Source organism: Ictalurus punctatus, chromosome 2 (genome assembly GCF_001660625.3).
Source record: "Ictalurus punctatus breed USDA103 chromosome 2, Coco_2.0, whole genome shotgun sequence".
Lineage (NCBI taxonomy): Eukaryota > Metazoa > Chordata > Actinopteri > Siluriformes > Ictaluridae > Ictalurus > Ictalurus punctatus.
This window is the reverse complement of record NC_030417.2, coordinates 21,401,232-21,427,143: the sequence shown is the minus strand read 5'-3', so window position 1 is coordinate 21,427,143 and position 25,912 is coordinate 21,401,232. Positions and strand designations below refer to the sequence as shown.

The 25,912-nt window shown below is 38.9% G+C and overlaps 1 protein-coding gene across 3 annotated transcripts in view; it reads left to right on the top strand.

Annotated features, from left to right (window-relative positions):
* The window catches only part of crebbpb (CREB binding protein b), a 91,690-nt gene that overhangs the window by 54,270 nt on the left and 11,508 nt on the right, over window positions 1–25,912 (top strand). For 2 of the 3 annotated variants that reach the window (XM_053673876.1, XM_017493389.3), the window contains 11 exons: window positions 4,790–4,961; window positions 5,064–5,126; window positions 11,064–11,185; window positions 11,390–11,569; window positions 17,103–17,408; window positions 17,638–17,802; window positions 20,330–20,510; window positions 20,607–20,725; window positions 20,810–21,049; window positions 23,939–24,027; window positions 25,226–25,306. In XM_053673876.1, the coding sequence (XP_053529851.1) occupies window positions 4,790–4,961; window positions 5,064–5,126; window positions 11,064–11,185; window positions 11,390–11,569; window positions 17,103–17,408; window positions 17,638–17,802; window positions 20,330–20,510; window positions 20,607–20,725; window positions 20,810–21,049; window positions 23,939–24,027; window positions 25,226–25,306 (1,718 nt within the window). Of the gene's footprint in view, window positions 1–4,789; window positions 4,962–5,063; window positions 5,127–11,063; window positions 11,186–11,389; window positions 11,570–17,102; window positions 17,409–17,637; window positions 17,803–20,329; window positions 20,511–20,606; window positions 20,726–20,809; window positions 21,050–23,938; window positions 24,028–25,195; window positions 25,307–25,912 lie in introns of all 3 variants that reach the window. The other variant, XM_017493380.3, reaches the window with a different exon arrangement.

Genomic DNA, 25,912 nt, shown 5'->3' with positions numbered 1-25,912 from the left:
ATGCTTCACCATGGGTATGATGTTCTTTTTTTGTTGTTGTTTTTGCACCAAACATACCTTTTGGAATTGGTCTGATCAGACCATAATACATTTTGCCACATGGTTTAGGGGTGATTTGAGTTAGGCTTGTATGAGCTTAGCGAAAGGCTCCCGTCTAGTCATCCTACCCCATTGCCCAGACATTTGAAGAATATGGGGGATTATCACATGCAGAGTGTAATCAGTATGTGTCAGGTATTCATGCAGCTCCTTTAATGTTACCGTAAGTCACTTAAGCCTCACTGGCAAGTTTTTTTTTTTTTTTTTTTTTTCCTGGTCCTTTTGTAAATTTTGTTGCGATGTCCTGTTCTTGGTAACGTCCCTGTGGTGCCCCGTTTTCTCAACTTGTTGATGATGGCCTTCACGTTGTTCAATGGTATGTGTAATGTCTTGGAAATACTTTTATACAAGTGAGATACCGTACATGCTTTGTAAACTCTTTGCAGTCCATGGTTTCTGCCGTCAGATGAAACCAAGATAATGTCAAGAAAATCCTAAGGAAACTTTATTTGGGGTCAATCAGAATAATTTTCATTGATGACAGGTGTATTACTTTTGAACATGTGATTGGTTCATTCCAAGCACTGCCACATCCCCAATTATAAAAGGGTGAGCACACTTGTGCAACTAGATTATTGTAACTTTTTTTATTTTTCCTTTTTTTTTCTGTATCTGATGTTTGATTGTTTTTCACTTACATTTTATGTGTTGTAATTTCACGTTAAGGCTGGGAAACTGAACATGATTTGTCTGGGTTTCATTTATTTTTTACCCAAAAACCTACAGTTTAATGATGAAACCAAAATGAATCATGTTAGATCTTTTCACCTTTTAATGTGATGGTGACTAATAAAATTCAAGTGAAAAACATAGCTGTTTTAGGAAAAGAAAAAATACAATAACCTGGTTGCCTAAGTGTGCACACTACTTAACTAATACAATTTGTCGTTCCTTTTGCTTGTAGAAGAAGAAGAAACCTTTTTCACAAATACATTACAGCACAGTGAAATTCTTGTCTTTGCCTATCCCAGTTTGTTAGGAAGCTGGGGTCATGATACAGTGCCCCTGGAGCAGAGGGGGTTAAGTGCCTTGCTCAAGGGCCCAACAGTAGCAGCTTGGCGCCCTTCTGATCAGTAACCCAGAGCCTTAAGCATTGAGCCACCCTACAGCACTTCTTTTTGGGTAAGAGTCTACCAACTTAGCACATCTTGTCTGGGCAATTATATTCCACTCTTCCTTGCAAAAATTGTCCAGATCTGTTAAATTGTGAGGGGATCTTCTGTGCACATCCTTCTCTAAGTCACTTCACAGGTTTTCGATAGGATTTAGATCTGGGCTCTGACCTGGCCATTCCAAAGTCGTCGTCTTCTGGGGCCAGTCCTTTTGACTTTGTTTTTTTTTTTTTTTTGCTTTGCTCCTGATCATGCAGGAATGTGAAATTTGTCTTTATCTTCAGCTGTAATAATAGAGGCCTGCAGGTTTTGTACCAAAATAGGATTGACCAACACCTCAGTCCCTGCTCAGGAGAAGCAGCTCCAGAGCATTATGCTGCTTTCACCATGGGTATTCTTTGGATGATAAGCTGTTTTTGTTTTTGCTCTAAATGTATTTGTTAGAATTATGCCCAAAATATTCTACCTTGCTCTTTATCAGTCTTTTACGCATTTTGCCATATGGTTTGGCAAAATTTTGGCAGGCTTGGATGTTGTTTTTCGTGAGATATGGCTTCTGTCTAGCCATCTTACCCTGTAGCCCAGACATGAAAAATACAAGAGACTGCTGTCACACACAGGGAGTGACTAGTACTTACTACCTCTTTTAATGTTACCATAAGTCTCTTGGCAGCCTCCTTGATAGGTTTTCATCTAGTCCTTTTGTCAATGTTAAAGGAACTACCTGTTTTTAAAAATGTCACCGTCATGCCCAATTTTCTCCACTTATTGATGATGGCCTTCAGTGTTCCATAATACATCTAATGTTGTCATCAACGAGATCCCGTACATGCTTTTTAAGCTCTTTGCTTACGATGGCTTCAGCACTTGGCTGAAACCAACATGTCAAGAAAATCCTACAGAAAACATGATCTTTAATTGGGGTTAATCAGAATCATTTAATTGATGACAGGTTATATGTGACCATTGCTCCTGTGACCATTGTAGGTGCTTTCTACTTAAACACAAAACTTGGCTATTAATACCAATCAATCAGCAATTGAAAGTCACAGCCTATTTGAGTATTGTTGCTGACCATGCACATCCTTTTATTGCCACTATTTACCCTTGTTCTTATAGCTACTTCCAGCATGAGAATCCACCATGTCACAAAGCAAAAGTCCTCTCAAACTGGTTTCATGAACATGACAGTGATTTCAGTGTTCTTCAGTGACCCTTCCAGACACTGTATCGGTGTCCAGTAGAACGCCTTTGGGATGTGGTAGATTGGGAGATTCACAGTATGAAAAATTATTCAATGAAAATATTCACAGAAAAATCTGCAGGATGCAATCATGTCAGCATGGACCTCAAAGGAATATTTCCAACATCTTGTGGAATCCATGCTATGAATAATTGAGGCTGTTTTGAGAGCAAAGGGAGACCCTACCCTGTATTAGTATATGTAGGGATGTTTGTATATTTAAAAATGCATGTATGCGCTGATATTCATTAGCTGTGCAAGCACAGTGCTTCTGAGGCCATAGTGTGTGTGTGTGTGTGTGTGTGTGTGTAGATGCATACACACCTTTTAATGAGCCATAACATTAGTGAAATGTCAAGGTCTGGGATATATTAGATGTTAAGCGAACAGTCAGTTCATCTTAGTCAACGTGTTGGATGCAGGACAAATAGGCAGGTATGAAGACCTGAGCAACAAGGGTCAGATTGTTATGCCAATTGGGTTGGAGCTCCTCCGAATCGGCTAAACTTTATGGGGTGCTCCCAATCAGCAGTTATGAGAGATGGTCCGAGGAGGGACAAACCACGTGGCAGAGACAGGGTGTTGGGTGCCTAAGGTTCATCAAAGCACGGATGTCTATCCCATTCGATATCCCTTCAGAACTGCTGCTGTGGCACAAGTCTCAGAATATTTTAATGATGGTTATGGGAAAAGTGTGTCACAACACAGTGCACCACACTGGTGGTGGAGTGTGATGCTCTGGGCAGTGTTCTGCAGGAAGCCCTGGGTCCATCAGTTTGACATGTTCCATCTACGTAATCATCATTGCTGACCAGGTACACACTTTCATGGCAGTGGTATTCCCTGATGGCAGTGGCTTCATTTAGTTCAAATGATGCAGTGGCATCATTTAGAAATCTTTTATTAAGGTTGTGTGTAAATGAAACGATAAATCAGCATAAAGCCTGAAAAACAGAAGCGAAAGTTTTTTTTGACTTGAAATGAATCATAATGGTGAATCTTGAAAAACAGAAGTGCAAATTATTTTGACTCACTACTATGCAAGTAAAAATATTTAAAAATGTGTAATGTGAATAGTAAAAAGTGAGCTCCAGATCTTCTGTCAGCTGCCAGTAAAGTTGCCAGAACCATATCAGCCTGCAGCTCTCACCTGGTTTCCCCCTGAAGGGTAGGGTTGAGCCTGGTCAGTACCTGGATGGGAGACCTCCTTGGGAAAACTAAGGTTGCTGCTGGAAGTGGTATTAGGGAGGCCAGCAGGTGGTGCTCACTCTGTGCTTTGTGGGGGGACTAATGCTTCTGTATAGTGATGGGGACACTATATTGTAAAAACAGCACGGTATTTCGGATGAGACGTTAAACCAAGTTCCTGACTCTCTGTGATCATTAAAAAAAAATCCCAGGACACTTATAGTAAAAGAGTAGGGATATAACCCTTATCTATCATGGCCCCCTAATAATCCCCATTTCTCAATTGGATACATCACTCTCCTCTCCTCTTCACCTCTGGTGTGTGGTGGGCGTTCTTCCACACTATGGCTGCCGTCACATCCATCCAGGTGGATACTGCAGACTGGTGGTGGTTGGGGAGATTGACTCCCCCATACAATATAAAGTTCTTTGAGTGCCTAGAAAAGTGCTATATAAATCTAAGGAGTTATAATAATAATTTTTCATTAGCTGAGGCATTTGTTTATGGTTTACATAAACAAACCTTATTCAAGTTGAAGTTTACATTAATTAGTCTTCTTTTGCATAAATTTACATACAATCTGGAGCAGGAGTAAGATATTAACTATAGGATTTTTACAAATACCAAATTTCTTGTGTGAAAGTGCGTACTAACGATTTACGCATAAATCCATTTGTATCCGCCTTCATAAATGAGTCCCATTATTGGGGAATAGTTTGAGGAACATGACAAAAAGTTCATGGTGTTGCTCTGGCCCCCAAATTTCCCATATCTCAAGCTAGTTGTGCATCTGTGTGACGTGACCTCCCCATCTGGTAGCTGTTGTTTGATTGAGAGAGCAACATTTTGGGCAGGAATTGGTAAATTACCAAATTGGGAGAGAAAAAAGCAGTTTAAATCATAGTGACCCTGACCATGATCAAGTAGATACTGAACATACAAATGAAGGCAATAAATGCATCATGCAGTGCGCGCCCAATGTTGATCTGTATAGCCTTTCTTTGTCCCGCAATCTGATCTTCATATCAGCCACCTCCATCTGCATGACCGTGGAAAAAAAACACAGCTCCTGCAACATTTTGTTGGTCAAACCATCATCTTTACACAGGGCTCTCATTTTTTTTTTTTAATGTGGATTTTTTTTAGGATGAGTATTACCACTTCCTAGCTGAGAAGATATACAAGATTCAGAAGGAGCTGGAAGAAAAGAGAAAGTCAAGGCTTCAGAAACAGCCTCCCTTGGGTACTCAAGGAGTACAGCAGACTGGCATTCCCCAGCCTAATGCCATGGGACCCGCACAAGCTACCCGGACGGCAAGTGAGTATGGATTTGTTTGCCTGAAATCTATAGTTATTCTGGGATTCCTAGTATTAAGGTAGCTGCTATTATTATCCTTTTAAAATATCTTTAACTCACCAGATGGATCTGTGCCTATGTCCAGTGTGTCAAATCAAATGGTGAATCGCATGAAAGTTCCTCAAGGTATGTGCCCATTTTCCATCCCTAACATGTACTTTCTTACTCTCGTTTTTTAGTATATTACATACAAATGTACACTATATGGCCAAAAGTTTATGGACACCTGACCATCACACCAATATGTGCATTTTGAACAACCGATTGCAAATTTAGTTACTTCTTGCTGTTAATCTCCACTCTTCTGGGCAAGCTTTCCACTAGATTATGGCGTGTGGGGATTTGCACATTCAGCCACCAGAGCATTAGTTAAGTCAGGCACTTATGTCTGGCATGCAGGCCACAGTAGGCATTCCAGTTCATCCCAAAGGTGTTCAGTGGAGTTGAGGTCAGGACTCTGTGTAGGCTACTCAAGTTCTTCCACTCCAACTTTGGCAAACCATGTCTTCATGGACCTCATTTTTACCCTGGACTTTGACAAGGGCCAAATTGTGATGGCTAGTTGACTGGGTCAGAGCATCTCTAAAATGGCAAGTTTTGTGCGGAGTTCCCGCTATGTAGTGGTTAGTACCTACCAAAAGTGGTCCAAGGAAGCTCAGCTGGTATACTGGTGCCCAAGGCTCAATGATACGCGTGGGGAGTGAAAGCTAGGCCGTCTGGTCCAATCCCACAGAAGAGCTACTGTAGCGCAAATTGCTGCAAAAGTTAATCCTGGCTATGATAGAAAGGAGTCAGAACACACAGTGTATAGCAGCTTGCTGCGTATAGGGCTGCGTAGCTGCAGACCGGTCAGAGTGCCCATGCTGACCTCTGTCCACTGCCAAAAGAGCATACAATGGACACATGAGCATCAGAACTGGACCATGGAGCAATACAAGTAGGTCACCCACTCTGATGAATCACGTTTTCTTGTACGTCATGTGGATGGCGGGTTGCGTTGCTTACCTGGGGAAGAGATGGCACCAGGTTGCACTATGGGAATAACATTGCTCTGGGCAATATTCTGCTGCGAAATCTTGGGTCCTGGCATTTATGTGGATGTTACTTTTACATGTACCACCTACCTAAACATTGTTGCAGACCAAGAACATGCCTTCATGGCAACGGTATTTCCCTAATGGCAATGGCTTCTTTCAATAGGATATTGCGCCCTACCACACTGCAAACATTGTTTAGGAATGGTTTGAGGAACTTGACAAATTTCCCAGATCTTAATCCAATCAAGCATCTGTGTGATGTGTTGGACAAACAAGTCCCATCTATGCAGGCCCCACCTTGCAACCTACAGGATCTGTTGCTAATGGCTATCTAACTGCCAGATACCACAACACACCTTCAAAGGACTTGTGAAGTGTATGCCTTGATGGATCAGAGCTGTTTTGGTGGCACAAAGGGGACCTACACAATATTAGACAGGTGGCTTTAATATTATGGCTGATTGGTGTGCGTGTGTGTCACACACAGATATCATAGATATAAAGCAAGGGTCTCAAAACTTTTTTCATTTTTCAAAAAAATTGAAGTGGCTGAGAGCTACTCATGTCACACAATACTTACATCTTTCACATCATGTATCATAATGTTCAAATTAACAAAAATTAAACTGAAATACATCTGAAGGAGTCAGAAGAAAACAGAATCAAAAAATACAGTTTTATGGAAAACAGCACTTTGTTTTCTATAGTTGTCTACACATATAGTTGTTTTTTTATATACATTAATGAAAGTCAAGACCAAACTAAATTAAACTGGAATATAATCAGCAGTAACATTTCAAATCTTAGCCTACATTAGGAACTAAAATGTATGCCACATGAATGAGTGCATGGTAAATGAGAAAAGAGCATGATGGGCCACAAGTATGACATGAAATGCATTCAAAGTTTCTTACAGTTAATGAGCTGACTGACACTGCATCAATTCCACGTGGGAGGTATATGCTGGTGTGTGTGCTTTTAGGTTCACTCTTATGCAGTCGTTTAAATGGTCATCTGTCAGTCTTGTTCTGAATTTAGATTTGATCGTATTCGTATCAGATAACGCTGCTTCACAAAGGTATGTACATCTAAATAAAGCAGATGCTTTGAGGGCAGCTTGGTGAATGTTCTTGTCTATCTCCATTAAAGGGTTGGTAATGAATGCCATACATGGCTCAAGACTTTCAAAATCACTGAACCGTTCCTCAAATTCACTCAGCAAGGAAATAAAGTGGTGAAGTACCTTACTCCTACTCAACCATCTGACTTCTGTCTGAAGGAGGAGATCGCTGTACTCTGCAGAAACTTCATCAAGAAACAATTTGAAGCATCTGTGTTGTTTGGATTGTTGATAATTGGAACAACCGGTGTCATGACATGATCAAAGCCTTAGTGCAGATCGCCTGCTGGTTTTCAGAGCAAGAAATGTAAAAAAGAAATAATAATAAAAAAATTTTTTTTTTAAAAAAAGCTCATATGGTGGGAAAAGAAGAAAGCAAGGAAACTCTCCTTGCCACTGTGTTGGCACTGAGCTGGACAGCAGCGATCGGTTTGGTGAATAAAGGTTGTTGTTTTGTTAGTGTTGCTTTCAGCTGCTTCACCTTTTCCGATCGTGGCCCGCTACGCACAGGACAGTCCTGTGTAAAGTTACGATGAACTTTATGTACTGTATGATGATGCATATGCGCACACACTCTCTTACTCTACCGGTCAAAAGTTTGGAGACACTTGACTGAACTGTTTCTCATGATCCTAAAAACCTTTTGATCTGCAGGTATATGATGGAATGTTTGAAATCTGTGTTGTAGACAAAAATTTAATTATGCCAACATATTGATTTCTTTCTCTACACTTTGGCCTTTCCATTGCCTTGGTAGAGGTTAATCTTGGTTCCAGAACTTTTGTGGCTCATCCCTGTATTTCTTTGTGCATTCCAATCTGGCTTTCTGATTTTTATTGTCAGTAAGTGATTTGCATCTTGTGGTATGGCCTCTATATTTCTGTTCGTCATTGGACAGCGGATTGTGATACCTTCAACCATGCCCTGTGGAGGTTGTTGATGTCACTGACTGTGTCTTCACAGCTCTCACAATCTTTGTCATCAAATGGTAAATGGTCAACTCTTATATAGCGCCTTTTATACTTAGTGCTTCTACAAAGTGCTTTATACTCTATCATTCACCCATTCATACACACACTAACACACATGCAAGGCGCTAGCCTGCCATTGGGAGCAACTTGTCTTGCTTAAGGATACTTTGGCATGTGGAGCCAGAATGTGATTAGTGGACAACCCACTCTACCACCTGCACCACAGCTGCCCCTTAACCAACTGATGTTGGTTTTCTGTGGCTGACGTGTTCAATAGCTTAGTTGTTGGTAGTAGTTTTTCTTTCTTTTTTCAGGACATTCCAAATTGCTGTATTGGCTATGCCCAGTGTTTGTGCAATGGCTCAGATTTTCCTGCTTTTCTTAGCTTAAAAATGACTTGATTTTCTCCCATAGACAGCTCCCTGGAAGAGGGGTCATGTCATATGATTTTTTAAAATGTTTTTAAACATTAAATATTTTGTTTATTGGGTGTAATAGAATAGGTTAACATGCTTTAATGTTCAAAAAATGCATTATTTGTCACATACTGTACATTATTGCTGTACCTCTATTCCCAGACTGCCTGAAGCGCTCTGGTTTCCAAAGCCTCTCCTTCCTAAAAGACATTATAAATAAACACTAACCACCGATTCCTAATTTCATCTGTTTTCGGATGGCTAAACCAAGGGGTTTTGCTTTCGCACCGAAACACACAGTGTCTCCACGACATGGTGCGTGAATTCACTGAAACCTCGCCTTCTGTCGTCGTGCCTGCCTTTGGGCGCGATTATGCTAATAGTGCACGCTGTGACATAAACGTGTTACTGAAGTAACATCTGGACTTCGAACAAGGTGTTTTGGGTAGGTCTGGAGCAGTGTTCTCCGTTAGATAAAATAGATCCCTTTGGGGGAGACTGAGCTTTATGACTTTGCAGATCTTATACATGCACAAATGGACACATTACACACCAAAACTAAAGGAAAACATTAAAAATCATGATATGACCCCTTTAATGTGGGTTTATCCTGTCTAACAACAAATGCAGTTATCACAAACTAAACCTAGGGCTCAAACCAAGAGTAGACATTGAATGTTATTCATTGTTTAAATGATCAGTCTAACAGGGCACATCTGGGTAGCAAGAAACCTGTCAGTGACGTGTTCCCGTATTTTTGATTACTTGAAAAATGGATGGGTTCAAACAAAAAATGCCATGTTCTAAGTTATTACACAGTGCCCAGTCTCACTGTGAAAGGGGAAGATTCCTAATAGGAAACTAGAAATTAGATCATAAGAATCATCGCATCGAATCTAGATTCAGTGGAATACTTTCTATGGTGTCACCACCCCAAAATTTGACAATCATTATTGCGCCTTACCATTTTAGGTAGTGTCAGCACTTTCTGACATGCTTGGTCAGTAACCCACTCAGGGCATTTGGAATTAAGTAAATCTCAGAAGTCGAATTAAGATTGCGTATGGTTTTTCCTAGTGGAGCTGAATAACCTCTCAGCAGTCGAACCATCTAAGTCCCCCAAAAGTGTGAGTCCCTAGGACCAGGGTTTATACTATTGCTCTCTGTACTGATTGAAATGTGCTAGGAATCTGTCCTAGAACAAACTCATTGTCTCTGACGAGTTGAAGGTGTGGTTCCCCTGGCCAGGCTGTCTGCGCACGTGGGTTTTCGGCCCTTCAGGAATGCAAGAGCCCCATCAAAATATATGCTGGGAGCTTTTAAGCTTATAGGAGTGTTTCTGAAATAAACTAGGCACTGTCCATCCACCATGCTCTCAAGGAGTCATATGTTGGATATCCCCTTGTGCTGGAGACCCTTAATTTCTCTTCCTGCTCTTGAGTGACACAACAGTAAAGCATTTGCCCCCATCGTCTCGAGATTGCGAGTTTGAATCACAACCTTGCCACGGCCAATGTTGGCATCATCATTCCCCTGCCAATTACAGGGACGCTGGACAGTCTTGGTTGTCTGTGAGCTCCCGCATACGAAACGGGGGAGTATTCCTCAGAGTGTTACGCTACCTTGTTATACAGCATGAGCAGCAGTTTAAAAAAAATGGCTTTGGCTGGCCTCACGCGTCTCATGATAAGCATGTGATGGCCTTCACACTCCCCAGTTGGTAGCTGTGGTAAGATAGGGGAGACCTAACTGGTGAGTGAGAATTGGCATAGACTAAAATAAGGAGAAAACCGGGGTTGGATGTTTGGGTACTTGTACACAGATTTTATTTGGGGTTTGGAGAATTACATGCTTTAGTGATGAGCCTGCCATGCATGCACTGACAACTGGATGGATCTGGGTTTGTACTTTTGGCTAAACCCAGGGTTCCTGCTTAAGGTTTTTTATTTATCACCTGAGAATATGGCAATGGACTTTTGATTGTGAATTTGCAGTACATTCCTAACCATGCCCAGAACACAAATTACGGTGTATTTTGTACTGCACTGTGGCCATTTGGTCAGAATTAGCTATTCATTAGCACCATGCCTGTCTAAGCAAGTGAAAGGCTCCAAAGGAAACGACAGCATTTTATAACGTCAACATATTACTGGTAAAACGCTAACTATGAGAAAAGGTTCACAAGGGCTTGGGACGAAATGACTGTAGATGTAGAAAAATAAACTATGAATATTGAAAAATTGAGAGAAAAATTTGTGTGGGTGTCCTGTGCTTCTTAAGTTCCACTGTTTTGCAGAAATCATATTGATGTAAAATATCCATTTGGCAGAACCCATAAGTAAGTAGTACTAGTCTAATATAGTGTAGAAATATTTTTTCCCTAAACATTTTATTACAAGTTACATTCAGCTTGACAGTTTTTATTTTTGTTTTGTTTTTTAAATAAAGGAACTGAGATTCTGTCTAAGCTATCCAGATATGCTTGAAACATGATGGTCATACCTCTGTTTGTCCTGCAGGGATGAATCAGTTCAATCCCATGGCGATGCAGAATGTGCCGATGTCTCAGTCCCCAGTAGGATCCCGTGCAGCTTCCCCCATGAACCACCTGCCACAACTGAACATGAGTTCTGTTTCTCCGGTGAATAGTTCCCTCCATCCCATTTTCTGCTGCTAATTTTCACTTTAGAATCTGGAACATATGTCAACTCAGTACTGGGTTTAAACTTCAATTCCAGGCTTTGTGTAATATTGCAGTAATTTTTAATGTGTTGCTGTATAAGTGCTCTGTAAGTGTAACCCTTTTGTAAGGGTTATGCTGATCAATCCTTTTCTCACTTTGCAGATGGTTATGTCTCCTTCAAGGATGATGCAAGCTCAGGGCATGATGGAAGGCCATGCAAACAACATGGTGGGCCAGACCCCCAACCAGAACCAGTTTATGAACCAGACACATTTCCCAACTTCTACAGGGGGTCTAAATGTGAACTTTGCTCAGCAAGCAGGACAGGCCGGTGGCACACAGGTGAGGGGAAGTGAAGGATGCTTTTCTGTTTGGAGGCGGGATGGCTCAAAAATTCGTAAATAAAAAATGTCTCTGTGTCTGGAAGGAATAACTAATTAAAAAACAAGTATTCACAGTAGGGGCATAGGGATATGGGCAAAAAAACATTATTTACAATACATGACATGGCCAATAGTATGTTAACACCTGACTAATGATACCCATATGTGCTTTTTGAACATTCCATTCAAGATTTTGTGCCCCCTTTTCCGTTTTAACCATCACTATTCTGGGAAGGCTTTCAACTAGATTTTTGAACATGTCTATGAAGATTTATGCTTATTCAGCCATAAGAGCATTAGTGAGGTTGGGCACTAATGTTGGGTGAGGAGGCCTAGTACTCCAATCCCAAAAAGAGAGTTTCAGTTCATCCCAAATGTGATCAGTGGTGTTGAGGACAGACCTCTTTGCAGGCCACAAGTTTTTCCACACCAACCTTGCTGCACCATGTCTTTATGGATTTTGCTTTGTGCCCAGGGTCATGGTCATAGTGGGACATGTTTGGGCTACGGTCTGTAGTTCCAGTAAAGGGAAATCTTAATGTTACTGCATACAAAGGTTCTCTAGACATTTGTGTGCTTCAAACTTTGTGGCAGCAGTTTGGGAAAGATCTACATATGGGTGTGACTGTCAGGTGTCCACTAACATTTGGCTATATCGTGTATTTCACTAGTTTAAATCCTGGTTTTCAAAGTGCTGTCCAGTGTGACGATAGTATCGCAATGTCTGTCGCAAAGTCAGAGGATTTACAGTGGGTATAAAAAGTCTACACACCCCTGTTAAAATGGCAGGTTTTTGTGATGAAAAAATTAAACCAAGGTAAATCATGTCAGAATTTTTCTTACCCTCAGTGTGAAATTGCAACATGTAAAAATGAAGTACAACCAAACATTTTTGGGAAAAATAAAAAGGTTACAATAACCTGGTTGCATAAGTGTGTACACTGTTTTTTATAATTGGCGATGACATTCGATCTCATGTTCAAAAGTAAAGGCTGTACAGGTTCGCAATGTCAAAAAGATTCGCTCAGGACATTACATGATTTGAACAAGTGGAGAAAATGGAGCACCACATTGACACAGTGACCAAAAACAGGATGTACCTCCAAAATTTACAAAAGGACAAGAAAAAACTTTTCACGGAGACTGCCAAGAGACCAATGGCAACATTTATAAGAGCTGCAAGAATATCTTACAAGTACTGATTACTCTCTGCATGTGATGACAATCTCTCATATTCTTCACGTCTGTACTATGGGGTAGGGTAGCTAGATCGAATTCCTTTCTCACAAAAAATATCCAAGCCTGTCTAAATCTCTCAAACCATGTAGTAAAATGTATAATGGTATAATGAGACCAATTCCAAAAGGTATGTTTTGTGCAACAAAAAGCAGATGATGCAGCATGGTGGTGGCAGCATCGTGCTTTAGAGCATTTCTTCAGCCAGAACTGGGGCAATCAAGATTGAGGGAATCTTGAATAACTACAAATACTGGTTGATTTTAGTGCAAAGCCTTCAGTTGTCTCGAAGTTGAATTTCAACTTTGAGCATGGCAATGACCCAAAGCATTCATCCTAATCAACAAAGGAATGGACTAACCAAAATATCACTGTTTTTGAATGACCTAGCCAAAACCCAGACCTGAATACAACTTAAAAATCTGTGGGGTGACCTGAAGCAAGCTGTGTACAGGTGATTCCCTCACAATTTGATGGATCTAGAATGTTTTTGCAAGGAAGAGTGGGAAAATATTCAAGATGTGCCATGCTGATAGACTCTTACCCAAAAAGATGGAGTGGTGTAATAAAATTAAAAGGTGCTTCAACAAATTTAGTTTAGGGGTGTGCACACTTATGCCACTAGGATATTGTATTGATTCTGATTATTTTTCACTTTATTTGTATACTTTTCAGTTGCACAGTAAAGATGAGAAGAGATCTTACATGATTTGTCATTTCATATCTTGTAACACACCCCTGATAAAATGGCATCACAAAAGCCATTTTAACAGGGGTGTGTCGACTTTATATCCATTGTAAAATGTCTGTCGAAAACGTGGTGTCTGCAGAGCAAATGCATGTGTAGTTTATATAGTTTTATTTACGTTTTGTAATGAGCTTAATTACAGCTACTAACTCATTAGGTTTATATTCAAACCTGATTTCTGATTTTGCAAGCATTCCTGACCTTGTTAACGAGTAACAGTAATGCTAGCGATTGTACCTCCAGCCATCTCATAAACAGCGTAAGGTATTTTTTCTGCAGCTGTACATTAACATTTGCGATCAGTTAGAAAAAAATTAAGCATAAGTCTGAACAGCCTGAAGGACCGTGCTGAGTTTGGTGGAAGTAGCTTGAAAGCTAAAGGAGTTATAACAGTGATATTTTTGTGAAAGTCAGTGGGAATTTTGGCTACTTTGAGCTTCAGTAAGAAAAGTCGTAGCAACTCGAGTCAACAGATCGAGAGTCAGTGGTGAGTTTGGTGCATGTAGCTTGAAAGCTTAGGGAGGAGTAGCATTTAGAAATTTTGGTTCTCAAAAGAAGAATAACCAGATTTGGTATCGTAATCCCCCATAATGGTATTCTCCTCAGTGAGTCAATCGTTTTGATGTATGACATGACTGCAGTAGTTTGTTGCTTGTTAGGTCCTTCAACTGATTTCTCAGTGAGTGTGTATGGGGGAAATTTCATCTGGCACATGAAATACATGACACGACACATACATGGGAATGGCGAGGAAAGTAATTGCACGCATCTCCCAAGAATTCTGAGCGATTTTACCTGTGATCCGTGTCTGTGAGTCAAAGGGTGCAAGACTAGTTGGGTGCCGAATATTTCCTGTGGAGTGCTTCTATTGGCCTCTGTGCTCCTTTGGACTCCATTTATCTTACATTAGTGTGTATTGGGAATTCCGATGAGAAATTTCATACGATGTGCATGTGGGATCAATTCCCAAATGAGATTTCCTGATTCTCTGGACCAAGCTGGACACTTGGACACATCATTCATGTCTCTGTCACTGACAGGTGGGGGGGTCTACATTTTCCTATTATTTTTAATGGGGCCAGAGTAATGCCATTTTCCAAACATTTCTGGAGAAGATCCTGAAACACAATGTGTACATACCGGGTGTAACCCCTAAGATGTACGAGAAGATATGTGATACAAGCATGTCAGCTGAACGACATCCAAGCTGAGACACCAGTATTTTATTCCCCATTCATTCTCTATAGGTCAAAAACGTGTGCTTCTTAAAAAATGTATTTATTTATTTTTGTATTTTGTTTTTATTTATTTTTTGGCCTGCGGTTTGAACATTGTAAGTCAGATCGCTTATAAAAGTCATAGCACCACCTCTCCTCAATAAGCTGGTTGATTTAAGCCCTCATTCATATCCGTAGCACAAACGGTGCGGGATGAGTTGCATGATGAAATTTTGTCCGAAATAATAATAATAATTGTTGTTGTTGATGTGATTCGATCTTGGTAAAAATCGGACAAACGGTCTAGGAGGAGTTTAAAAAAAAAAAAAAAAGTAGATTTTTCAGAAAATTCAAAATGGTGGAAATTTAATCCATGGTGTGCAATCAAATTGTCTTGAGCCAAGGAATGAGAGGGAAATTTTGTTTCTAGCCCTTATGGTTCAAATGTTATTAGCATAAACACGAGAGCAACTTTGGACAGTTGTTGGTAATAGTGTTTGAGTTTGCTGAATTAACGATTCAGACTGTCCTCTAACTGTGTGCCAAATTTCATAACTTTCCCACAAGTGGTTCTATGGGCTGCCATAGGCTCGAGCGGAATAATAGTAATAATAAGAAAACTAATGAAAACAATAGGTGCCTACACACCTTTGGTGCTTGGCCCCTAATTATAATAATAATAATAATAATAATAATAATAATAATAATAATAAGCTAATAATTATAAGCTTGTAAAGCAGAACAGTATATTGGCTTTGTGAAGCCAACATCATAAGTATGAGCAATAACAATAGTGATACTTTGCAAGCACCACTAATAATAATAAGCTTATAAAGCAGAACAGTAATATATAATAAATAGTATAATAATAATCTTATAGAACCCCTGGCAAAAATTATTTAATCACCACACTTGGACGATGCTCACCCGGTTTTTTTTACTTTGTAGCAAATAAACAAATCATAGATATTACAAAACAATTTTTGTTTAATAGCTGAACATTCTGGCTTTGTGAAACATACCTCAAACAAGATGAATTAAATTGTTGTAATTAATGGCATATTATTTTTCCAGATCAAGTAGAGGAAAAAATTATGGAAGTACAGCTCAGTGGTCTCATTTGGCAACAAACATCACCGTGAAAGACCGTGCAAAACAATTTTGTGCAATTGCAATTTCGCCAATTCAAGTGATTTTCCACAAGAGAAAAACACAAAAAAAAAAACCTCTGCAAGTTGCATTGCAAATTTTGAGAAAAGCTGCAGCAAAATCAAGCATTTTTGGCTGCAACAATCACAAAAATAATTCAGTGAGACATCCTGTACAGACTGTGTGATGAGAAACAGCCAAAAAAAGTCAGAGGTAAATAAATTCATCTGCTCTCAAACACACACAGCATGATTCCAGGAAATGCACAACATAAAAATAGCTATGATTCTTTTCACTATACTTCCAACTCTCTTTGCAGCTAATCTTCACCATCCAGTCCTTCCTTCACATTTTTTCTGCCACTAGGTGGAGGAGGAATTACGTTTTCAGATTGTCCATTCCACCGTCTGTCTGTGTGTGCGTCTGTCTGAGATTCTCATTAGCATATCATCTCAAGTTGTTGAATGTTTGTAGGATTTATATAGAATTATCATTGTAACCACCAGATGAGTTGATTAGATTTTGGAATTGATCCAGACAGGGTCAAAGTCACATCAAGCTGAAATGTTGTTAGCAGCAGAGACACCTACCCTGTTCTACTTGTCTTTATCTTGTTTCTATCAACATAGTGCAGATGTACATGATACAGCTCTCACATTTATTTTCATGAGGAAGTGGAAATTGAGGATCAGCCTTGCTTTGCCCATGTTCTCTTGAAGCGAAGCCTCGTCTATAAGCACTCGTGTAGTGTGCGTACCTTCACAAACATCAGCAGGTAGTAAGTTATGTAATGTGAGGAGCATAGCATTTCTGAGATTTTGTGTAGAGTCCACTAGGCATTCGTGTAACAATATTATGGGTTTAAGACCGGGTGCCTTAATAAAGAATTCATTCCCTGTGATGTGGTTATAGGTGTATTGTGGATATAACGGTTCAGCCAATTAGATTTTAGAATCAAAACCATCACTTTCATAACTGTCCGTTGGTAGCTCCTTTAATCTGTTACACCTGATGTTTGATCCGCTGTTGATAAGAATTGTAGATGTTATATTATCCAGTCTCCCTCCCCCAAGTCTGGATGCATACAATTTTGTAAGTATTGTATCCTTAACAGTCCACGTGTCTGTGTATCTTTTGTGCAGCCTCAGCAGCAGAACTCTAATCTCTCCCTGAATGCTCTTGGCTCCCTGGCTCCACAGCCTGCTATGTGCTCTACCCCTCCACCTCCTGCCTCCACCCCTGTAGGCCCTAACCTACAGCACATGGCTCAGCCCTCCACACCTGTGTCTGCTGGGAACCAGGCCTCAACAACCCACATACCCCACCCACCATCAAGGCTTTGCTCCTCCCCCAACCCCTCACAGCCACTCCCTTCTCTGCCTCATCCAGAGCCTCCCATTCAGATACAGCAGCCACGCTCTGAGAAAGCACAGCACCCTGCCACTCCGGTAAGAGTAACAATGTGTAAAGTGCAATGTGGTCATTAATGTTCAGTCTTTCAGCACTGTGACAAAGGCTTGTTCAGCTGACAATATTACTTTTAACCATCTATTCATCTTGTAATGTTTTTGAAAGAGGCTAAACATTGTTAATGCACAGTCCATGTTTCCCTTATCAGTTGTCATTCTTTGTGATTAGGTTTTTGCTTAATTCTTCCTCATGACTGTAACTCAACAGCTTGATCAGGCAGCAGCTAACATGGATAACCGAGTCCTCACGCCTGCATCTGTAGCTGAGATGCACTCCCAACCAGAATTTACTGTTGCTGTGAGCAAAGCAGTGCCAGAAGAGGATGATCTAGACCTTGAAAATGGCAAGAAGCTACCTAAACTCAAAACAGAGGTATGAAGTCTGCACAGCTAAAGATTTAAGAATTAATTGTTGCTGTTCCACATGTCTGTGGATCCGTATTTATCTGAGATTTTTGCAAATAGGTCTATTTACTTGAAAGTGCTGGAACCCTTTATTATTTTTATGGATCCAAGCATAAAGTGCTTGTGACCCTTTTTTGTTAGGATTTTTCTTATTAGGGGGCTCTATTGCTTTTAGGATTCTTCTTCTTCAGGGGCCAAACACAACATACTCAGCAAATGACAGACTTTTGGATCCTGGGCTCTGTTTGTGTGCATACATCACCAGGAAAAACGAGACAGTCTGTTTATCAGCTGAATTGTGTGTTTTCAAGAGGCTGTGGTCCCTTTAAATGTGTTTCACTGGGTTGACCAATCAAAAGTGTGCCATTTATGAGCATCAAACTCAATGCTCCTGTGAGAGGATTAGTGGCTTTCCTGTTTGTTACAGTGAATTCTGCTGTTACTTTGTATTTAAAGAGTAGTGTTGACTGGCATGTGCACTGGGTCAACCCCCCTCACACACAGTTGGACCTCATGTTTGAGAACAGTTTGTAATCTCCCCACTAGTGATTCAGTACTTATTATAGAGAATGTTATGAGACCACAGTAGAGTCCATTTACTTCAATACTTCATATTTCCCTGAAATTCAGGCATAAGGATGATATATTTGAGGAAAATATTACAAAATGCAAACATTATCCATTAGTAAAACAAAAATGAGGCCTTTCTTCATCTTCTAATAGTATCAATATAAAATGCCAATTTTTTTGGAATGAGTCCAAAATAATCTTGATCAATGTGCGATAGTGGTCTATGTAAGTTAGTTAGAACTAGCTAACTGTGTTACAGTCTGCACGCAGTGGTTGGCATCTGCAAATTGCCAGTTGTGACTATATTACTTTTTCTCCTCCTCCTCTTCTTGTTTTTCTTCTTTACTAAAACTGATTGTGGACTTTTGAGAACTTGTCCTAGGACTTTCGTCCTATGTACAAAATTTTGGTGTTGAACTACTCAGCGGAGTGTGATCCTCCAGTGTTTTCCACAGGATTTTGAGACTGTGGGGGGTATACCCCTGACTGTCTACGGGGGTCCGGTTGCATGCTTATGGCTTATTTGTTCACGGACACTCAACAGATACTCTTCATGTGAGTCATTGATTTTTTTTTGTTTGTCGATAGTTTTCGATTGATACTCTTGCAACATACTGCATTATGTAATGTATGTCAATACAGGTTATCTATACCAGTTGTTAATGGACAGTAAGTCTACCAGGCTAGCTGGCCTTTGCAATTTTGGCATGTTAATAGTTAGTGATCCATCCAGCTGATACCATCATATCAATAATCGTTCATGTAGTAAGACTCATAATTAATTGTGAACCCACAGATAATAAATCATTGGCTTAGTAACAGAGGGCTGTGACTTTACCGACTCCAATGTTGCTTCAAGGGGATGAAATACTCATTTTAGTGAACAATTTAATTGTCATATTGCTTTAAATTGTGTCAATTGTGTTTCATTATTATGCTTTCTGTCTCTTGTGTAAGGTGTCCTACACCTCACTTACAGCTGTACTTTTAATCAGATAAGTTGTGCTTAAACTATAATTAATTGCTGTAATATACTGCCCATGGGGAAATTTTGCCTTCTTCACAAGCTTCAGTGATGGCTCTTTTTAGGTCATTGCTGGTTTACAGTGTTGGATGGATGGATCGCTATCTATTATCATCCCAAGAATGTAAACACTAGCTAGTAAAGTGGTAGAACACTTTCTGTCTATTAACAACTGGTAAAGATACCCTGCATTTACATATATTATATTACATAATGTAGTATGTTGCAAGGGTGTCAGTAATCAACTGTCAGCTCACATGAAGAGTGTCCATGAAACTATCATCATGAAACTTGAATGGTAAGTTCAGGGAGACATCTACTAATAGCTGATGTAATCTCACTGTCATCAGTCACTGATGGGTGCTATTCATGTTCATAGGGTTCAGTGTTAAGTTAAAAAAACAACCTGTTTCGCATGAACCAAAAGTCCAATTGAACTGAAATGTGGTGTGCCGCATTGTTCTGTTAATCTGTTCATTGGTTTTTAATCATCATTGAATTGCATCAAAAACATGGCCACTTTTATATAATCTGCTTTCAGCATGCAATTTAGACCCTGCAGAGTGCCGTTTACGGCTATTTATACTTCTTTTACTGCATTTATTGCAAGGCTGTACTTAAGACGCCACTGCAGATTAGCTCTATAATTAAATTTTTACAAAGTAAAACATCTTAAAAAGTAACTTAAAGATAACTGCAGACATCTTGTTTTCATTTCTTCCGAATGATGATTGGTTCAGATTTGCATGTTGTGGTGTTCAGTCGATAGGGATCGATTAAAATTTTATATCAGATTTCTGTAAAGTTGCTTTGTGACCATTTCCATTGTTAAAAGTGCGTTATAAATAAAATTGAATTGAAGTTAGCCTTCATTACAGATAACCGTTAAATTCCAATTCAGGATGAAGATGTAAAGCCAGTATCTATTAAGAAGGAGGAGCCAGAGAATGTAGAGCCTAAGCAGGAGCCAATGGAGACAGAGGATAAGAAACCAGAAGTAAAGATAGAAGCCAAGCAGGAGGAAAACGGTGATGCTACCAGTACAACTTCGTCCACTCAGTCTTCACAGACGTTCAAGAAGAGTAAATGTTTTTTTTTTTTTTTTTTTAAAGCTGTTTGTTGCTTATTTGTTCATCTGATTTTCAGTTTGAAAGACTAAAGCACTGTCCTGTCCACAGTTTTTAAGCCAGAAGAGCTGAGACAGGCATTGATGCCCACATTAGAATCACTGTACAGGCAAGATCCAGAATCTCTGCCCTTTCGCCAGCCTGTGGACCCGATGTTGCTCGGCATTCCGGTATATTGCTTCACTGTCCTGTTTTATAAATTCCATAGGACTCCTAAAAAGTAATCCATCATGTTTTAAATTTTGGGTTATTAGGATTATTTTGACATTGTGAAGAATCCTATTGACCTGTCAACCATAAAGCGGAAGCTGGACACCGGGCAGTACCAGGAGCCATGGCAATATGTGGATGACATCTGGCTAATGTTCAACAATGCTTGGCTCTACAACCGCAAGACATCAAGGGTCTACAAGTACTGCTCAAAACTAGCTGAGGTGTTTGAGCAGGAGATCGACCCAGTCATGCAGGGCTTGGGTTATTGCTGTGGGAGAAAGGTAAGAGTTGTAGTCTTATAAATACATAATATTGTGTAGATAATTATATAATGTTACATCCATAATTTACAGTTGGCTGATATAATTTTCAATTGTCAGAAATTAAACAGGCCCCAGGTATTTTAGGTCAACACAGCTTACATAGTATAAAATCAATAGTGAATCAACAATTAAAAGTAAATTTACTAAAATTATAATTAAGATAAATTTCATCAAATCAATTTAATGAAATTTCCATTATATATTGCTCTTGGCTGCTGTTGGTCTGTTTTACACAGTTAATCAAGTGCAGTGCGGTATTAAAGGTATGGATCAGGGATGGATTATGAGACTATGGGCCCCTGGGCACAGACATGGACACAGCTGGTAGCCAATAAAAAAGAAATTAATTCATTAAAAAAACAAAACAAACTTTAATCAGTGTAATAACTTATCATGTAAGAGTACATACAGTAGGTAGTCAACCAGAATCATGTGTGTACCGCCGCCGTAAGGCCAGGGCAGTAATACAAACCAGTTAAATGTGAAAGTCTTTTTTGAAATTACCACCAGATGGCACAAAGGGATGGTTTTCAAAACGAGTGGAAGTGTGACATGGAGATCAAATAACGGAATAAATTAATAGTAGTAAAATGTAACATTATTATATTATTTTTGTTATTTTGACAAATAAAAAAAGTCATCAGTGTCTAATTTTTTTAAAGTATTATTTTCAAAGTTTTTTAGAACAATGTACTCGAACCGGAACAAAAAAAATAATAATTTTTTTGCTTGTACTCTGTTACTCTATCTGCCATGCTTATGTGTTAATTAAAGGGTTAATTTCACTTACTCGTTTTTATTTTTATTTCCTCGTCTTTCAAAATGTAGTCATGTTAGTTCAAAGAACACAAAACATGCAAATCAAACTGTTATGGGAGTGCTCGGTACAAAGGTGGAAATGGTACCGAGTTGGGCCGGCTATCCAAATGGGTGATAGATGGAAAATAAAAGAAACAAAATGCAGGTCTGGCGCAAAAAGAGGAGCTTGTACTGACTGAAATGCGAACTCGACTAATGCTGCTGGCAGCGGGGTGTGCCTCACGCCAACACATTAACCACAGAGCTATCCGCATGGATATTGTATTTATAAATGAATAAATCTGAAATAAACACATAAATAAAGGGTGGATTTTGAATTGTGTGTAATTTTAACACCATGTAATTTTTATGTGCATTTTGTTAACGATCCATTCAGTATTCAAACCAGGGGATGTGCATCATGTTTGTGTTGTTTGGACACATTGTGTACAAAGAGATTTGGGTATGAGAGAATTGTTATATTGAAGATTCTCATTATTTTATTTAACAGATGCTATTAAATTGGATTACAAAAAGTTCTTTAATTTAACGTGTGAGGCTGCAGAGGACTGTTTTATTTCTGTGAAGTTAGCACTCCATGAAATTAAATAATCACCAAAACGATGGCATTCGTTTGTGCTACATTTGTGCTGCAAAAATGAGTGTTTGTGCAGGTTTGGTTTTTGAGCTATTAAACAATTTTTGTGGATGTGACATCATTTTCCACCCCATGTCGCACAGATTGCTCCAAATCGGGAGATATTTAAAGGATTTAAAGGAGACAAGTGTCTAATTTTTAACCATAACAGTTTTACTTGCCTTTTGTGCTAATCAAACCGCTTAAAGCTCCATCACATTGTTAAGTGCAAAACTATTCTATGTGTACATAGCTTTTGTTTGTACATATGTACTCTTGATATATCTTTGGAAAGATGAGATTCTTGTGATTCGATTGATACAAACCATTTCAAGATACAATCACAACAGCAGCTACAATCAGCGGCTCTGTCAGATCACCAACATACAAACACTCACTTTCAAAATTTAGGCAACTCACCTATGAAGCCTCATAGTAGTCCACTGATTAATAACATCCTGACAAAAACAGTCTTGTTACACTGGCAAAGGTCCAAACATTCCAATCAAGTCAAAATATTTAGTCTAAAACACATCACATCAATAAATACCCATGGACTGCTGCTGTGTCATTTCAAATTACTGATACACCCCTCCCTTATTCTTACAGAAATCCACACCCATTTAAGTTGCATTTTTCAAAAAAGATTGTGAGGTAGACTCAAGCAGAACGGCTGTATTGTCAAGTGACAACACAGTTGTATACTGGTGTGGAGGACAATGCTGTTATGAGTTAGGGGATGCCGTTAACAGCTGCATTTATTTGTTTATTCATTCATTCGTTTATTAATGAATTTATTTATTCTTTTAGAGGTGAAGGGTCTCCTTATTTCTCATTGGACATTTCTCAGAGGTCTTTAGACGTTCTAATGGAGCTATTGTTTTTGACTTTCTTTTTGGATTTTGATATTGAATTGCATCAATAACAGAGGAATTGGCCCCCAAAATGCTACAGAAATCTAAAATCGTAAACACACACTTTGAAGGTGTAATGATTTTCTTTATTGTGGCATCTTCATATGAATGTATAGGCTATTTCTTCAGCTTTTCAGGAGAGTTTTGGACCTTTGACTCTGGGTAGTTAATAAGAGTGACTCTATAGAGAAACTCTGGCTTTGGGGCCCCATTACTCCTTGGGCTGCTGTTCGGTAATCCTTTCTAGATCAGGACCTGCCTATTAGCTTATAATCTAAAGCTAAAATTATACATTTAATAGTGAATTTCATTTAAATTAGTGTGCTGTAATTTAAACAAAAATAAGTCACTATTCATATACTTTTAGCTTCACGTTGCATTAAAAGTAAGGAAAACAATAAACCTCTCTGGAAAGAAAGACCTATTTATACTTCTCTTCTTATTATTGCTTCATTTTAATTACATGTCTCTTGACAATGTCCCTTTGTCCCTCCACAGTATGAATTTTCACCTCAGACGCTTTGCTGCTATGGCAAACAGCTGTGCACTATCTCCAGAGATGGAACATACTACAGCTACCAGAACAGGTATCTGCATGCTGAATTACATGATAATAATTGAATATGACATAGATGCACCCGGAAAGCAGTATTTCATAATGACTGCATTTCTATTGCAAGATGTACCATACGCCATACATATTCAATAACTAGAATACTTTATTACTTCTTATATAACTATACTGTCATATACAGTGCACTTCACTAATATTGGCACCCTTGGAAAATATGAGCAGAGAAGACTGTGAAAAATGGTCTTCATTGCTTAACCCTTTGGTCTTTTGTTAAAAAAAAAATCACAAAAATACTATGCTCTCATGGATATCATACAATTGCAAACAGAACACAGGTTTATCCAACAAAATATCTTTGTTAAATATGTGTGCCACAATTATTGGCACCCCTGTGAATTCATAGAACAAAAATATATTTGAAGTATATTCCCATTGAGATATATATATATATTTTTTTTTAATACACCTGGGTGACTAGGAACAGGAAATTTTTCAACCATGACTTCCTGTTTCGCAGGGGTATATATGTGAGGTAACATGCAGGCCAAATTCCCTTGGCCATTCATAACAATGGGCAGTCATGTAGATATTGAAGCAAACACCCATTAAAAACTTTTGTTAAAGTTTTGTTAAAATATTAGATATGTCATATTTATTGCCTTTTTCACAGTTTATACCTCGCAAGTATAAATTTTTAGGCTTTTTTCAGATGTTAAGATAAGTCGTTATGATTGAAATATACAATGAGGAACAAAGATAATGGATGATGCGAGTGTCTGACCAAATTTGGGAGTAAAAATAGTCTGTCAGCATGATTTTTAAAAAATTTCCTTTATTAGTTCCTACTTTTTCTCATTATGCAATGTCTTTAACCATTTTTAGACAAAAAAAAAAAGAAATAATAAATAAATAAAATTTAAATAATATTGAGTTGATTATTTTGCTTGGTGGTGTTTAGAAAAATAATCGTTGTATGTAGGTGTATTAACGTATGTGTAGAAATTACATACCATTATTTATAGTGAAGAACAGGGCTTCATTTATTACTTACGTTTAAATGCTAACTTTTGCTTTGCCTCGGCCTGTCTGCTCTGTGTTCTCTCCACGTGGCTGCCTGATCTGCGCTGTTGTGCTGTGCTGCTCTCCGTGTGCCCATTTGTGCTGTTGTGTGCTGGGTCCAGTTCACCCAAATATGGCCTTCTTGCCGACAGGTATCACTTCTGCGAAAAGTGCTTCAACGAGATCCAGGGCGACAACGTCACCCTGGGAGATGATCCTGCACAATCTCAGACGTAAGTGAGACGTCCTTTGAAGAGGGAGTAGGAGTCATCTAGCCACATTTCAGGTGGTAAAGTGAAAAAAGGAGGGTGACACCCATATCAAGATAGCTTCAGAAGCCCAGGGTTTTTGAATGAAATGGAATTTCAAATGCTTTGTTTATATAAATATTGGAGATTTCAATTTGAGATAATCTAGAATCAAAAGTTCAAAGGTCAGCAATAATGATTTTGTTGTATTTTGATTAGGATCCAATGTAGTGGTATTATAATGTGGTTCAAAGTGGTTAATGGCATGTTTGTGAAACATTTATAGTAACTGTTTAACATTTTATAGAAACTGTTATAGTATAATTTTGTTAATAGGAACATATAAATCTCCTTTTTGATACAATGTTGATATACAAATTGGCTGATGCCTGATACAAGTCGACCCTCTGCAAGCTTCTGTTGCCAAGTTAAGAAAAATAAGGTATGCTGGGGGAAGTTTTTATGAAAAGTTGTGTTCTGTGTTTAGTTACAAGCATTAGCTCATGTTAAATCAACATTACATTTGTTCACTGTATAAAATAGGTCAGTGAATCTAATCAGCAAATATGCAAAATCCATTCTGAGATCAAT